The sequence below is a fragment of the Peromyscus maniculatus genome, chromosome 3 (assembly GCF_049852395.1).
Source record: "Peromyscus maniculatus bairdii isolate BWxNUB_F1_BW_parent chromosome 3, HU_Pman_BW_mat_3.1, whole genome shotgun sequence".
Lineage (NCBI taxonomy): Eukaryota > Metazoa > Chordata > Mammalia > Rodentia > Cricetidae > Peromyscus > Peromyscus maniculatus.
The window spans coordinates 145,470,907-145,486,851 of NC_134854.1; the positions used below are offsets into that span (position 1 = coordinate 145,470,907).

The 15,945-nt window shown below is 43.1% G+C and overlaps 1 protein-coding gene across 1 annotated transcript; it reads right to left on the reverse strand.

Moving 5' to 3' along the window:
• Nucleotides 1-5,647: 5,647 nt before the first annotated feature.
• C3ar1 (complement C3a receptor 1) lies at nt 5,648-13,768 on the reverse strand. The gene is made up of 2 exons (XM_076567927.1): nt 13,573-13,768; nt 5,648-7,432 (listed from the first exon to the last, which is right to left on the reverse strand). Exon 2 carries the CDS (start codon nt 7,422-7,424, stop codon nt 5,976-5,978), a length of 1,449 nt encoding a protein of 482 aa, XP_076424042.1. The 5' UTR covers nt 7,425-7,432; nt 13,573-13,768; the 3' UTR covers nt 5,648-5,975.
• Nucleotides 13,769-15,945: the final 2,177 nt, after the last annotated feature.

The following is a 15,945-nucleotide window of genomic DNA, read 5'->3' on the forward strand; positions in this document are numbered from 1 at the left end:
GGGAAAAGTTCTTTCTGAGAATTAACTGTGGCCATTACTGCATATGTAAACTGTCTTCCATCTTCTTTTCCCCTTCAGCAAATACGATGTTGTCTTCCTGTAGCTGTTTGTCCAAATCATCCCCCTGTCTTATTTTCTTGTCCCATTTTCTGGCACTCTCAAATGACAAGAGGAAGCGAGTCTCACTCCGAGCTTTTTCAGGTCCTGGACATGCTGCGGAAGCCTCTTTCCCGTCACAGCAGACTCTGCCTGCAGTGTTGCTGCCTGGAGGGTGGGGAGGAGGAAGGGATTGGCGCAGACTCGGGCAGGGAACGTTTGTTTAACTACGCAGGCAGGGAGCGCTTCTCTTGAAATCCCTGTCAGCGGGACTGAAGCTTTTGATTCTGGCAGGCAATGAAAATCATAGGAGGGACGTTAATATGGAGACAGGATGCAGTAAAGGCAAGGGACTCCCGGGCATGGGGAGGAGTAACCTCCATTAACAGCAAGTGGCCGTGACTTACTGCTGCAGAGTTCTTAGTGAGTGTGTTTGTTAAATTTGGCTTATGAGAGGGAAGACCAGTTTACCTCCATTTTTCTGAAATGGACAAAGTACATAGTTTAGACAAGGCCAATCTCTTTGTGCTTTCTGATTTTTGTTCATTTTCTTTTCTTTACCCATGATTTCCAAGATGCCGGGCTTCCCATCCCGATTTCCCCCTCATCCGCCCCTTTCCGTTCTTCAGAAGGGGGTTAATGTATGAGATTGGTGAGGTCCAGTGAGGCTAGGTGAAGGGGCAAGGTAGGGCAGTTCACTAAAGAGCACTTTATTTCTTTTGAAGCCTTTGTAAGGAAAAAAGAGGGGGGTGGGGTATAAGAAAAAACAAATGCCCTACAACACAGTGGAGGATAGTACTGGAGAGCATTTGGTGGGGTTGAAGTATGATCAATGTTTCCCACTGGGGAAGGGAGTGTTTCTCTCGAGGGTGGCACATGCCATCGCCGGGTGCCCAATTAGACATCTCCTTATTCCCTCCATTCAGGTGTATTCTACGCAGCTCCCCTTTGGTTTTCCTCAACATCTTGCCTTTTCAGAGTAACACTCCTCTTTCTAAACACCTTCCTGGTCAGATCTGTACAAGGTTGGGAAGGGTAGGCTGGATCATACTCCTAAATGCCCCTGGCTCCAGCATGTCTTGAGAACTAGTCTCATGAAGGGCCCCGGTGGGCAGCCAGAGCAGCTGGGGCCTGGAGACTGGCCTTAGGCCTCCTGGGGTTCCAGCTCTCCTCCACCAGGCCCAGGCTTGAAAAATGGCACAGGACAAACTTGATTCCCTTTGGGCCTTAGTTTCCCATCCCCTCCATGAAGTGGAAAGAAAACTACTTTATTTTGTTGGTCCAGTGTTGCTGGACGTGAAGTTTAGTCATTGTTATTGTCTTGGGTGATGTGTGCAAAATTGTAGGAGTCACTGCCTATAAGAGGGAATAAGGGAAAAAGCAGAGGAGAAGGACAAAAGGAGAAGTCATTTGGTATTGATCTACCTATCCTAGGCTTCCTCTCCTCAACTCCCATGTTTCTGGTTTGGTGAGTTCTTTATACCACCCATAATGCTTTGCATTGGTGCAGGCTGGGAAGAGGGTGTATAGGCTCACAACTTGATTTTTTTTTTTTTTGCATGCTTTCTTAATAAAAAAAAAAAAAAAAAGGAATGTTTCCAGTTCTTATCTTATTGGTATCCTCTCCAATTTCTTTTTGCCAGGGTGGGAGAGGAGAAATGTGAAAGCGCTCGGCTCCTGCTGGCACCCTGCCACCCCTCGCCCATCCTTGCCACCGGGGTTGCTTAGCTGACCCTGACTGTTTGTGAGAGTGACGAAAAAAGAATTAGACATGGATTTCACAGTTCGTCTTTAAAATGCTATTAAGTGTAGTTATATCTTGTTGGCGGTCGGTGGTGAGCAGGCCCATCAACATGTTTGCGTGTTGTTTAAAGGGTGGACACAAAGCCCCACCCTGACCAAGAGTCTGTTTGCATCTGATACCTGCTGAAAAGGAGAAACCAGTTTTCTCTAGTGGAGTGCCGCTGTGTATATAAACCACACTCCAGGGCAGGCCCCATGCTGGGAGTAGCTGGCCAACACGGAACAGACCCCATGTTTTTTATATATGCTGTTGTTGTTGTTTATTTGTTTTTGTTTCTCTGTGCAATGGTCCTGGCTGTCCTGGCATTCACTTTGTAGATCAGGCTAGCCTTGAACTCACAGAGATCCACCTGCCTCTGCCTCCTAAGTGCTGGGATTAAAGGCCTGTACCACCACCGCCCGACTTTTTTGTTAGTTTTCATCTTAGGATTTTCCTTTTTTAGTTTGCGTGTCTGTTTTGATTTTCGTCTTTTGTTTGTTTTTTCCTTTTTATGAGAGAAAGAACATGAAGTTGGGTGGGTGGGTATGTGGGGAGGATCTTGAAGGAGTTGGGGGAGGAGAGGAAATATGATCAAAATATATTGCCTATTTTTTATGTATATTATATAACTTTAAAAAAGATTCAGGATACTATACTGTAGGGAGGGGTTGGGTCTGTGTTTCAGACTTTCTAGAGGTGAGAGTAGAAAACAGGTAAAGATACTTACAGAGTTGTAAATCTGCAGTGAGGGGATCTAATTGTAATTTCTTCAGAGTACAATCCCAAAGTAAGCAGAGCACTTGGAGGAAGTCAGTTGTTGCTAGAATTACTATGCTTTCAGTCTTCACATTATGCCAAGATTATTTGCCCTGCTGCCCTTTACAGTAACCCAGGATCTGACATCCAGAGCCTTAGAGGACCAGAAACCTGGCACCACTTCACAGCGAGGCTGCCGTCACTCGCCGTGGGTCCATGTGCTGCGTATTTTCGCAGACACGCATAAAGGCGAAATGCTCATACACATAAAATCAAATCTAAAAGCAGAATGAAAAGGATCGGTGAGTCCCTGAGCCTTGTGGATAAAAGTGTTTATTCATCTGGAATATATAAGCTTACATTGGAAAGGTAAAACTGCAGTCTTCTGCCCAAAATTACCTCGCAACAAAAAAGAATCTTAGTCATTTGAAAATTTTCTGTTTAGTAGTTTATAAAACAGTTGTAGCCTAAGACCCTTCCCTCCACAACAGAACAAATGTTTTACAAGACTAATATACATTCAATTTTCTGTCAAGCTTGAAATTTCAATGACTTAACAGGTGAACATATACACATAAGTATAGAAATACTAGGGGCTGGAGAGGTGGCTCAGCGGTTAAGAGCACTGGCTGCTCTTCAGAGGACCTGGGTTCTATTCCCAGCAACCACATGGCAGCTCACAACTGTCTGTAACTCTAGTTCCAGGGGATCTGACACTTTCACACAGACATATAGGCAACCAAAACACCAATGCACATTAGAAAAAAAAAAAAAAAAGAATAGAATAGAAGATGGTGGGAGTTGCTCATTTTTAAAAATTAAACTGAAAGTTTAGTGCAGTACTATGTGTGATAGCTAAGATGCAGACCTGCGGAGGTGTCTGTTAACAGTTGAGTGGATAATGGCAATACACTATATACACATACCCCATACAGTGTTAAGAGCCATAAGATGAGTGAAATCCTGTTATTAGTCCAAAGGATGGAACTGGAGGACACTCTGAGTGAGATGAAGTGCACACAGAAGTACCACATAGTCTCATATGTGACAGCCAAAAATGTCAACCTGAGCAGGCTGGGGAGTAGCTCAGCTGTTAGGGTGCTCAGTCAGCATGCAGGAAGCCCTGGTTTTGATTCCCAGCACCCCGTAAGACTGGACATAGTGGTCCATGCCTGTAATCCCTGCATTGGAGGTGGAGGCAGGAGGATTGGAAGCTCTTTGATTGCATAGCAATTTTGAGGTCACCTGGGATTCTTGAGATCTTGTCTTAAAGAAAAAAAAAGTCAACCAGAAAGAATAATGATTAAGCAGAGTCTGGGGGTTGAAGCGTGAATGCTGTGTGCATATATGGATCAATCACATTGAACCTTATATGTACAATTAATGTGTGTTAATATAAAAACTGAAAGGACAGAAGAAAAGCAGTATGTTATCAAAATGTATGGACAAGAAAATTGTGTCGTCAGCTGGAGGTGCTGGTGCTCCCGTCTAGTGCTGTAGCAAGAGACCTGTGAGTCTGAGGCTAGCCTGTGCTACCTAGAGAGACCCTGGTTCTAAAGCAAACACAATCTAGCAACAAAAAGTGAAAGGAAAAGGACAGTCGTGGACAAATGAAAATATGATATTCACTGATCAACACTGGGATGTTGATGAAAATATGGAAGTGGATAAAATACTCATGTTTCAAAATAAACATTTTTATTCCATCTACGAAAAACAGCAGTGTAAGCACAAGATTTAGGCACATCGTGGTAAATGTCAGAATAAACAGCTCCCATTCTTGCAAAGGTGCCCTCCTGAAGTAAGAGGGCACTGGAGAAAGAGGCCTTTGTATTTCATTATTCGTTAATTCCTTTACAATTGGGTGCGTATATTACGTTATAATACCATGGTCCAGATAAACATTAATTGGAAAAAAAAATCCCAAAGAGAGTGTGCCTAGCACTTTTGTCATACAAGATACCTAGACTCGTGTTTCAAACCTTTTGATGGTATTGCCAACAGAGGGCAGCGACCTCAGAGTGAGGTGAAGAATGACAGTTCCGCCCTTCATCTCTCCTTCCGTTGAGTTTGGGGTGAGGAGAAAAGCATCTTTAGAACACTGCTTTATTCTATGTGAGGCCAAAGTCTAATGTGGAAGACGAATAAAGGGGGGCCAGGCACAGTGCTGTTTACCCCCATCCCCAGCAGGAGACAGAAAGACCCTGTGCGGAAAACAAAAAGGGAATTCAGGAGTTTAAGAAATGGGACATTGAGGGCCATGGTAGCACACACCTTTAAATCCCAGCACTCGGAAGGCAGAGGCAGGTGGATCTCTTGAGTTCAAGGCCAGCCTGGTCTAGAGAGTGAGTTCCAGGACAGCCATAGTTACACAGAGAAACCCTGTCTTGAAAAAACAAAAACAAGCTGGGTGGTGGTGGCGCACACCTTTAATCCCAGCACTCGGGAGGCAGAGCCAGGCGGATCTCTGTAAGTTCGAGGCTAGCCTGGGCTACCAAGTAAGTTCCAGGAAAGGCACAAAGCTACACAGAGAAACCCTGTCTCAAAAAGCCAAAAAAAAAAAAAGAAAAAGAAAAAACAAAAAACCACACACAGAAAAAAAAAAAAAAAAAAAAAAAAAAAAAAAAACCCAAAAAAACGGGACATAGATGGCTCTATGAACAGGCGGAATACATAGAAAAGAGAACACTCCAAACCACAGCTTCCAAAACACTCCACGAGTAGGAAAGTGTTCATGTGCGTCTGTGCTCATTTAGGGGTAATCATGGGCACCTGGAATTATCCGAGGACGCTTCCAGTAGCAAGCATTTGGCGCTGTATTCTGTTCCAGTCTCTACCTCATCACTACTTGCTTTCATGGGCCTTTTCTTTAGTGTGTCTTTTATTTTTCTCCATTTAAAACCATCACCACCATAAAGCTGTACAATAAATGAATGTCTTTCACTCAGGACAATAAAAGCAGCCTTCTGTGCAAACTAAAAAGATGATTTAGATGATGCTAAGGAAAAAAGATTAATATTGAAAACAGATGGGTAAGTTATTGATCTCACACGGCTTAGGGATAGAAACAGACTAAGCCAAATGACTGTAAAACTTAATGTTAATCAGAAACAAGAGGGCCCTGTTAAAACACTAGTCCCCGTGGGCCAGAGATTCTGAGTCAAGAAGCCTGGGATGGGACTTGGAAATTCGCATCTTTAATGTTTGCAAATGATGTTATGTCAATAGTCAGAGACCCCTCTCCGAGGGCCACCAGATTGTCTAAAGTTCCCTGCTCACCATGCCGTCCTTTACCGGTAGTCACCTGAGAACATCTGCTTAGGTCTCCAGCTCCACATCTTCACACATCTGTACTCATATTGTTTCTTTTTGAAGAGGCTTTGTCCTGGGTACAGCTGGTAGAGTGTGTGAGCTCCTCGCTGAAGGCTGCCTCCAGAATGCCCTTTATGGACTGTCTTGCTTTCTTCCTAAAGTCTTTCCCCAAAAGGGCATAAAGGAAGGGGTTGAAGCAACTATTGGCAGATGCTAAAGCAATGGACATGTTGTCCCAAGATAACACAGCTTGCCTCAAAGGAGTTCCTAGGTCATCAATCAATAAAAGGACTCCAACAATATGGTATGGTGTCCAGCAGACAAAAAAGACAGTCACCACCACCAGGGCCACCTGAAAGGTTTTGCTCCGAGACTTGGTGAAGTTGGTTTTTCGCATTCGGAAGACAATGAGGCTGTAACAAGCCACCATGATAAAAAGGGGCACCAGGAAGCCCACCACCAGCCTTGTGATGGTCATTGCCTCCAGAGGTGTTAGTGCATGATTGTTATACGTGGACTGGGCGAAATAGTCATCCTGGAAATCTTGTGACTGCTCAGGGTGAGATGCATAACTGCCAGAAGCAGGAGGGGAAATCTGTATATGAGCAGAGAGAAAAGCGTCGGGGTTCTGTGTGTTGGTTCTGTGATCTTCAACAGGAAACCCACTGGGTGTGGTGGCTATGAGCACACCGGGAGCTTTTACACTGTAATGGGGTGGTTGACTAGACAGTCTTGCTGAATCTAGAGGGAGTGGATCTTCAGAAGATCTTTGGAATGCTTGTGACTGGAGGCTGGTGACAGCTGTCCAAAGGTGGTCACCTATTTGTGAAGAGGAAGGCCTGTCATCCATTTGTCCTGTTAGCTGAGCACTGGAGTTGTAAGTAGAATTGCTTTCTGGGAGGTCTATGTCGTACATGTAGTCCCCATAATCAAAGGGCTCATGGGAATCAACATGATAGGTACATAGAGTACGATCATCTATACTGATCACCTCTCGGTATACAAATACTGGTACACACATCACAAAGGCCACCACCCAGACACATGCGCAGATGATGAAGGCCGTTCTCACATTCCGATGGTTCTGGCACCAGATTGGCTTGTGCACCATCAGACAGCGGTCCAGGCTAATGGCGGTGAGCAGGAAGACACTGGCAAACATGTTGAGGACGATGATGGATGGGATAAGTTTGCATAGGAACAAACCATAGGGCCAGTGTCCTTGGAGAATCAGGTGAGCCAGGGAGAAGGGCAAGGAGAGGCAGCAGAGGAAGTCGGCCAGGGTGAGATGGAGAAACCAAACTGTGTTCACAGTCCGCTTCATCTTTAGGCCAGCCACCCACAGCACCAGCCCATTGCCTGGCAGTCCCAGTAGGCAAGTGAGGATGAGGATGACCATGGAGATAATGTCTTGGGGTTTAAACAGAGGTGGTGAGTATGTGGCAGTTGAATTGGTGTCAGCAGAGGAGGACTCCATTGCTAAACCTGCAAAAAGATGAAGAAAATGTTAAAGCTTGTAGTAACTATAAAAATAGGTACTGTTAGGAGGCCTTCTGTGGTGATGCAGCCTCTCATTGCCAGAGGCTCTCAGGAGTCTGGTTTGCATTCCTTCACCAGAATAGACACACAACATCATTCTCTGATAGTTTAAAATCTAGGATGCTGATTTAAATGTGTATCAAAAAGGTAACTTCATTTGGGAGTTCATATCAACTCAAATCTCCCCTCCCTCCCCCTTTTTTTGTTATACCCCCTGTGTTTTTTGTTGTTGTTGTTGTTTTCCAGTGCTGAAATTCAAGCCTAGGACCGGCACCTGCTGGGCAGCACTCTACTGAGCTACAGCCTCACCCCTGGGCTTTTTGGCACAGGATCTGCATGTTGCCCAGGCTGGCTGGCTTCCAACTGGCTGTATTGTGGAGTAAACTGACTTGACCCCCTGATCCTCCTGTCTGACTTCTGAGAGCTGGGATGTTCCTCATTTCCACGGCTTCTTTCTTCACTCGGTGTCCGCTGCTAACACTGAACAGATGTCTAAATGGACAAGGACTTCTAGGTGGACTCTCCCTAAACTGAAGTCATCAGAGGACTTTTTTTTTTTTTTTTTGGTTTTCCGAGACAGGGTTTCTCTGTGTAGCTTTGCGCCTTTCCTGGAACTCACTTGGTAGCCCAGGTTGGCCTTGAACTCACAGAGATCTGCCTTCCTCTGCCTCCCGAGTGCTGGGATTAAAGGCGTGCGCCACCACCGCCTGGCTTCATCAGAGGACTTTAGAAAGCTTCACCACACTGACAACAGCATATAAACGTTGAACTTTGCATATTGTCATTTCAATTATTTACTTATATATATTGTGTGTGTGTGTGTGTGTGCGCAGAGATCAGAGAACAACTTGGAGGCCTCAGTTCTAGCATACTCCAGCTAGCTTATATTCAAGCTTCCTTGTACCCATCTTTTTCATGCCTATGTAAAATTTAAAAACAAAATTTAATGAGGTTCAATTATATCTTGCATATTTAAAAATGATGGTGATAAAATATACTTATAGCATAAAATTTACCATCCCAATTAACCACTTCAAATATACAATTTAGAAGTATCTTAGTCAGTTTCTATGCAACTAATTTCCAGAATGTTTTCATCTAATAAGAGCTGAATTCTCTACTCATTAAACATCATTCATCAGGCATGGTGGCACATGCCTTTAGTTCCAGCACTCAGGAGGCAGAGGTAGGTGGATCTCTGTGAGTTTGAGGCCAGCCTGGTTTACATAGTGAGTTCCAGGACAACCAGGGCTATATAGACAGACCCTGTCTCAAAATGAATAGATAGATAGATAGGTATGTAGGTAGGTAGATAGATAGATAGATAGATAGATAGATAGATAGATAGATAGATAGATAGATAGATAGGTATGTAGGTAGGTAGGTAGATAGATAGATAGATAGATAGATAGATAGATAGATAGATAGATAGATAGATAGATAGATAGATAAAAAACCCCTCTAGGCTGGGCAGTGGTGGCACACGCCTATAATCCCAACACTTGGGAGGCAGAGGCAGGCAAATCTCTGTGAGTTCGAGGCCAGCCTGGTCTACAGAGCAAGATCCAGGACTGGCACCAAAACTACATGGAGTAACCCTGTCTTGAAAAACCAAAAAACCCCCAAAACAAACAAACAAACAAACAAACAAACAAACAAAAAAACCACTCTCTCAATTCAGGCAACCACCATCCTTTGCTCCTATGAACTTGACGAACACTTCATGTAAGTGAAGTTATGTAGTACTTGCCTTCCTTCTTCCTTCCTTTCCTGTGTGTGTGTGTGTGTGTGTGTGTGTGTGTGTGTGTGTGTGTGTGACAACCACAAGGTTTCAGTCCATAACCCAGGCCATCCCCGAACTTGCAGCAAATGCCTAAGCCTCCCAAGTAGTGAGAGTACAGGCAAGAGTCAAAATGCCCAGCTCTTTTTAATGTCCTTTCACTTGTCACAATGTCCTCCAAGTAGGAGATGTGTCAGGATTTTCTCTTAAAGGCTAGGGATGCCTCTTGGTGACTGCCTCTTAATCCTAGCACTCAGTCACAAGGCGTAAGGATCGCCATCAGTTCAAAGTCCGTGTGGGCTGCATAGTAAGAGCCTGTCGATATTCCAATGTGTGTGTAGCATATTTTATTTATCTAGAAATCTAACAATAGACATTTGGAGTGCTTCTACCTTTAGGGCATTTAAATTCTCTACAGCTATATTTCTCTGTTTTCTATTGCTGCAATAAAACCCTGACCGAAAGCAACTTGGAGAGGAAAGGGTTTATTTTTTACATAATCCAGGTCAGAGTCCAGTGAGGGAAGCCAAGGCCGGGGGGCCTGGAGGCCGTGACTGAGCAGCCCAGAGGAAAGCTGTTTACTGCTTGCTTCTCACGGCTGCTCACCCTGTTTCCTTATTCGTCCCAGGACCATCTCTCTGCCCAGTGCAGGCAGTGGGCTGGACCCTCCCACATGGGCGGTAATCAACACAATGCCCAAGGAGTTGTCCACAGGCCAATCTGATGGGGACATTTTCTCAACTGAAGTTCCTCTTTCCAGATAACTCTAGCTTGTGTCGGGTTGAGAGAAGGCCACGCAGGACAGCAATTACAGACACAGCGCAGAGCACTTTCTAGACTTAATGTTTCAGTTAAGTCCGCACATCGCACAGGAAGATTTAACTTAAGGAATACCAAGTTTTCATCCAATTATTTTCCAATTTTCTCCCTAAATACCTTTTTTTTTTTTTTTTTTTTTAAGTTTTCATGTTTTTAATTATTTAGTCAGTCTTTTATTTTTATGTGTTTGTGTGTGTGGTCGTGTGAGCTTATGTACCCCACATGCATTCGTGATCCTGTGGAGCAGAAGAGGGTATAGGGTTCCCTGGAATTGGAGTTACAGACAGTTGTGAGCTGCCATGTGGTTGCTGGGAATTGAACCCAGGTCCTCTGGCAGAGCAGCCAGTGCTCTTAACCCCTGAGCCATCTCTCAAGCCCCTAAATATCTTTCATAAGTGGTTTCTCCACAGTGATCTAAGCTGTGACCATATTACCCGTTAGGGTGTTGGTTCTTTTGGTTTGTTTGGGGTTTTTTGTTGTTGTTTTTTTCAAGACAGGGTTTCTTTGTAGCTTTGAAGCCTGTCCTAGAACTTGCTCTGTAGACCAGACTGGCCTCGAACTCACAGACTTCCGCCTGTCTCAGCCTCCCCGAGTACTGGGGTTAAAGGCCTGTGCCACCACCACCCGGTGTGGTGTTGGATCTTACCTTTAACACAGCTTCTCTTTCAAGGCCGACAGCTTGTTTGAGGGCTTATTATTCTGTTTTGCTTGTTTGCTTGAGACAGGCTTTCTTTGTGTAGCCCCGACTGTCCTGGAACTCACTCTGTAGATCAGGCTAGCCTCAAACTCAGGGATCTACCTGCCTCTGCTTCCTGAGAGCTGGGTTCAAAGGCGTGCACCATCTTCCCTGGCTTGAATTATCATTCTTAACTCTCTTCTTTGCGGTTTGGGTTTATTTTGTCTTCTGCTCCTATTACTTTGCTAAAATTGCATCGAGAACTCAAACCCAAACCGATTTCTCTGTCTTCCACAACAGGCAGTTCTTAGCAGTCTCTCCTCCTGGTCTATGTGACATCCTCCCAATTAATGCCATTTTATAAACATTTCTAAATGGGGCTAATGACTTCCGTTTAGAACTGTCCCCTTGTATGGCTTCTTCCGTTCTCTACACTAAATTTCTATTTGTTAAAATACTTACTCTTCATGCCGGGCGGTGGTGGCACACGCCTTTAATCCCAGCACTCAGGAGGCAGAGGCAGGCGGATCTCTGTGAGTTCGAGGCCAGCCTGGGCTACCAAGTGAGTTCCAGGAAAAAAAACCTTACTCTTCAAGGCTAAGATCAATGCATTCTATCTGAAATATTTTTTTATAATCCCTTGAAGATTCTTCAGTCTCTTCCTTGCACGTGTGCACACCCACACGTGCATATGCCTGTTTGAGTGTGTGGTTGAGTCTTTTTTGATGTGCGCTGTGAGGTGGCATATTTTATCTTACGTTGTAATTCTTACAGTGGCCCTAAACTGGGTGGTGGTAATGCCACCATAGGTTTACAAATGCCTTTTCCACGGGGTTTACCATATGGGTGAGTGGTCATTTCTTTTCTTTTGTTTTTTTCCGAGATGAAGGCTGATCATAAAGCCCAGGCTGGCCTCACACTGGAGATCTTTTGCTTCCATCTACCAAATATTGAGATTACAAGGCATGCACCACCATGACCAGGAGAATGATTACTTCTCAGGTTAATTTTTTCATTTTCAATTACTTTTAAAATTTTAGTTCTTAGCCTTTTCATTTTTACCCAGATGGCTTACTTAAATCCTATACTGTCTCTTCTAATTTCTGTCTTGTTTTTAAATTCCCAATTTAAAAAATTTTCTACCTTTTAATCAGTACAAAGTTGGTTTTATATACTAAAACAAAATATACCATTTAATATAATTTTAATATATCATTTCAAAATACAGCTTCATGATCTGCTTAGTTTGACTAACACTGAGCTGTTAATTTTGAATACAGTTTTTAAAATGAGAACTCAAATGGAATTATGCTCCATAGATGAGCAATGTCACTCCCAGTAAATTCCCAATTATTACTGAATATAAGAACACTCTACATTTTTTTTTTTGTAAATGGAAGCTCAGACATTTGGAAGTGATTCTGCTGAGCTTAACAAAGTTTGACGCATGCAAGGTCTTACATGAGAAGCGGAAGTTAAAATAACAAGTCAACAAAATGAAGAAGGGAGAAATGATTTCCTTCCTCCTATCTGTCTTTTTCTACTCAGATCCCCAAATCCTCCCAGTTCCTAAGGTGATTGGCAGGAATGCTGATCTACTGTGCCATCCCAATGTTGGTGCACAGGATCCAAAGGTATTGAGAGAAAAACAGCCAGAGATTGCTAGGAACACGAGAACACACAGAAATCATCTCTGCTCATTTTGCAGTTTTTGATGCTGAAACTCAGGGGATTGTGTGGCCTTCACACAATCACAGCTGGGAGGAGCCGCCGGCCCTTCATCCAGTGACTATTAGGCCAATGTTTTGTTTACTGCAAGGACCACACAGCCGAGGAACTTGATAATGAAGTGGACAGGGCAACTTCAAAGAATAGAAGTTGAAAAGAACAAGACCCCAGGATAAGAGAAACTGAGTTTTACGCTGTGAGTTTATACTTTAAATATCACAAATGATCTGCTTTGAAAGTGTATGCAAGCCAGGCCTTAAAAAGTCACCCAGAGCAAGATCACAGTTCACATTTCCCCAAATTTTGAGAAAACAAAAACAAAAACCCCTACCTTTATGTTTAAGATTATTAGTTATTTTTTAAGATTTTAGTATTGAGTTAGCCAGCAGTAATTAAAAAGATAGGTAAAATCCTGGGACTAAAGTTTATCTGTGATGAGTAAAGAAAAGCAGATTCTCAAATCAGATACTAATTATAGAATGATAGAAACAGCAGTGCGAGGGAAGAGCTCAGAGATTTGAAATTCAGAGAGAGAGACAGACGGGGATCCGCATATGGGTATATACATATACATATACATATACATATACATAATGTGCATACCTGTGATCAGTGATTGGAGAACAAAGCTAATGGGAACAAACAGAATCAGAGATCAGGAGAAACAGTCATTTTATGAAAGGGGATAAATGACATAAATATTCATTATTATTTTCAGAATGAACACATTAAAAGAAAGAATGCATAGTATTTAGAAAAAAAGAAAAACAGACATGGGAATAAACAGGAGAAATAAAAGTTAGGGCGAGAGCCGGGCATGATGGTGCACGCCTTTAATCCCAGTACTCAGGAGGCAGAGGCAGGATATACATACATCTCTGGGAGTTGAAGGCTAGCCTGGTCTGTGTAGTGAGTTCCAGGCCAGCCGAGACTACATGGTCAAGACTCTCTAATAATAAAAAAGTCTTTCTCAGGGAAAGACTAGGAGGACATAGAAGATAATGAACTCAAAACATTGTTGATGAATAGTATACAGCGGGCTAAGCAAAGCACAAGCTATCGGGTTCATCTAGGGTTTCTTACCGAACACACTGAGATGAAACAGGGCTCCAGTGCTGATCTGCAGGTCACCCACAAATCCTATCTGCTCCCCACGCTTAGCTGAGACAAAGTCATGCAGTCCATTGGACAAGCTGCCGACTTTCCCTGTGGTAAAAGGGAACTCAGGATCTAGACGGCTATCAGACTGCACAGGAAGGGCCTCTCTGTGAGTCACGTCTTCAACTTAGGCGGTTTAGATAAGAAAAGCAGAAGGACAGAGGAGGGAGTGGAATGCAGATGTTCACTGCCAGAGCCTGTTGTCCTAGCTACCAGAATGCTGAGGCAGGAAGCGAGAAATTTCCAGGCCTGCCTGGGCTACAGAGTGAAGTTTTTGTTTTTCTTTTTAAATTCATTTTTATGTATGTGTGTGCCACGTGTTTATGGGTGCTCGCAGAAGGCAGAAGAGGAGGCTAGATCCGTCGGAGCTGGAACCTGACGTGGGTGCCGGGGAACAGAGGGTCCTCTGCCAGAGCAAAAAGTGTTTTTAACTTCTGAGCCATCTCTCCAGCCCCATGGAGTGAGGTGTTTAAAAGATTTATTTATTTTATTTTATGTGTAAGAGTTTTGCTGCATATATATATATCTTCCCAGCCTCTAGAGTGATTTTTAAGGCCAACTTGAGGATGTTATCAAGATCTTATCTCAAAATAAAAAGTAATTAAAGGGATGTAGATCAACGGCGACCACTTGCCTACTGTGTTTAATCCCAGCACAGGAACAAGAAAGTGTGTGGGGGGGTGGAGGGGTGGATGGGAGTGGTTATGATCAAGATACATTGCATACATATGTGTTTGTTAAAGAACAAATTTAACAAAAAAAGATGACTGAGTTGGGGTCGGGGGTTTGAGGAGGAATACTGTAAAAATACATTTAATTAATCAAATTAATTAATTAATTACATAAAAGAGAAATAGTATCTCTTTAATGTTTGATATGTGGATAATAAACTATGCTATACCAGAATCAGAATGAGTTAAGCTGTGTTCTAATCTCTGCGCGCGCGCACACACACACACACACACACACACACACACACACACACACACCCCTATAATACAAACATACTTTGCATGTAAATAGAAATAAAATGGACTGCAATGGGTGTGGATATGTTCATCTGGGGGCAATCTGGGAAAAAATGAGAAGTGAGATATAAACAAGCCCTGGAGAGATTACAGGGCTCCCACCAGCAGCAGCAGGTGACAGATGCTATGAATGGGAGGAACTGGGCCCCAGGACAGGGTAAGAGTGCGGCCGGCTCCTGGCGGCCTAGCCTGCGGGCACAGGCTGCATTTCATCAGGTGCAGATAAAGTCCCTAGAGCATTCCTGCTGCAGAGAATTCTTTCCCATCAACCAGACAGGGTGACCCACATCTGTAAAACAGGCGCTTGGGATGCTGAGGCAGGAGGATCACAAGTGAGATACCTACTCAGACAGACAGACAGACAGACAGACAAAGCCTTCTTACTATCATTGTCTGTGACAAAGGCTCCAGTCCACACTGATCAGCTCATTCAGAGAGCAACTCTGCCTCCTTTCTTTGTTTGTAATCAAATAATCTGGGATGTCTGAGTTAGAAAATCTTAAAAAAAAAAAACAAAACAAAGACAAGAGTTGAATAATACCCATTAAGTTATTACTTTTGTTTTTGTTTTTGTTTTTCGAGACAGGGTTTCTCTGTGTAGCTTTGTGCCTTTCCTGGAACTCACTTGGTAGTCCAGGCTGGTCTTGAACTCACAGAGATCGCCTGGCTCTGCCTCCCTGAGTGCTGGGATTAAAGGCATGTGCCACCATTGCCTGGCACAAAAAGTAGTTTTGAACAAAATGTAACATAATTGATGTGTGATTTTTATGGCTTGACCTTCCACTGAACATGTCAGAATTTACTTCCATACTCATATACAATGTATACAGTTTCATTACTTACTTACTTAATTAATCAATCTATTTATCTATTTATTTATTTATTTTGTGTGTGTGTGTGTGTGTGTGTGTGTGTGTGTGTGTGTGTGTGTGTGTTTCCCCTCCAGGATTTGGAAACATTGAACAATGAAGGTATTCAGAAAGCATACAAAAGTAGAATTATAGTATGTAGATATTCATACATGTACATATATAGTCACATAAAATATATATTGTTGAGACAATTCATTACCATGGTCAAACATTAAATTAGAAGGATTAAAGTAGAAACTAAAGTTTCTAAACGCCAATTTTTTAAAAGATTCATTTTATTTAACCTTTTAAATTTAAATTTTATTTTATGTGTTTGATTGTTTTGTCTGCATGCATGTTAGTGCACCGCTTGTATATCTGGTGATATACAAGAGGGCAGTGGGTCCTGTGGAGTCATA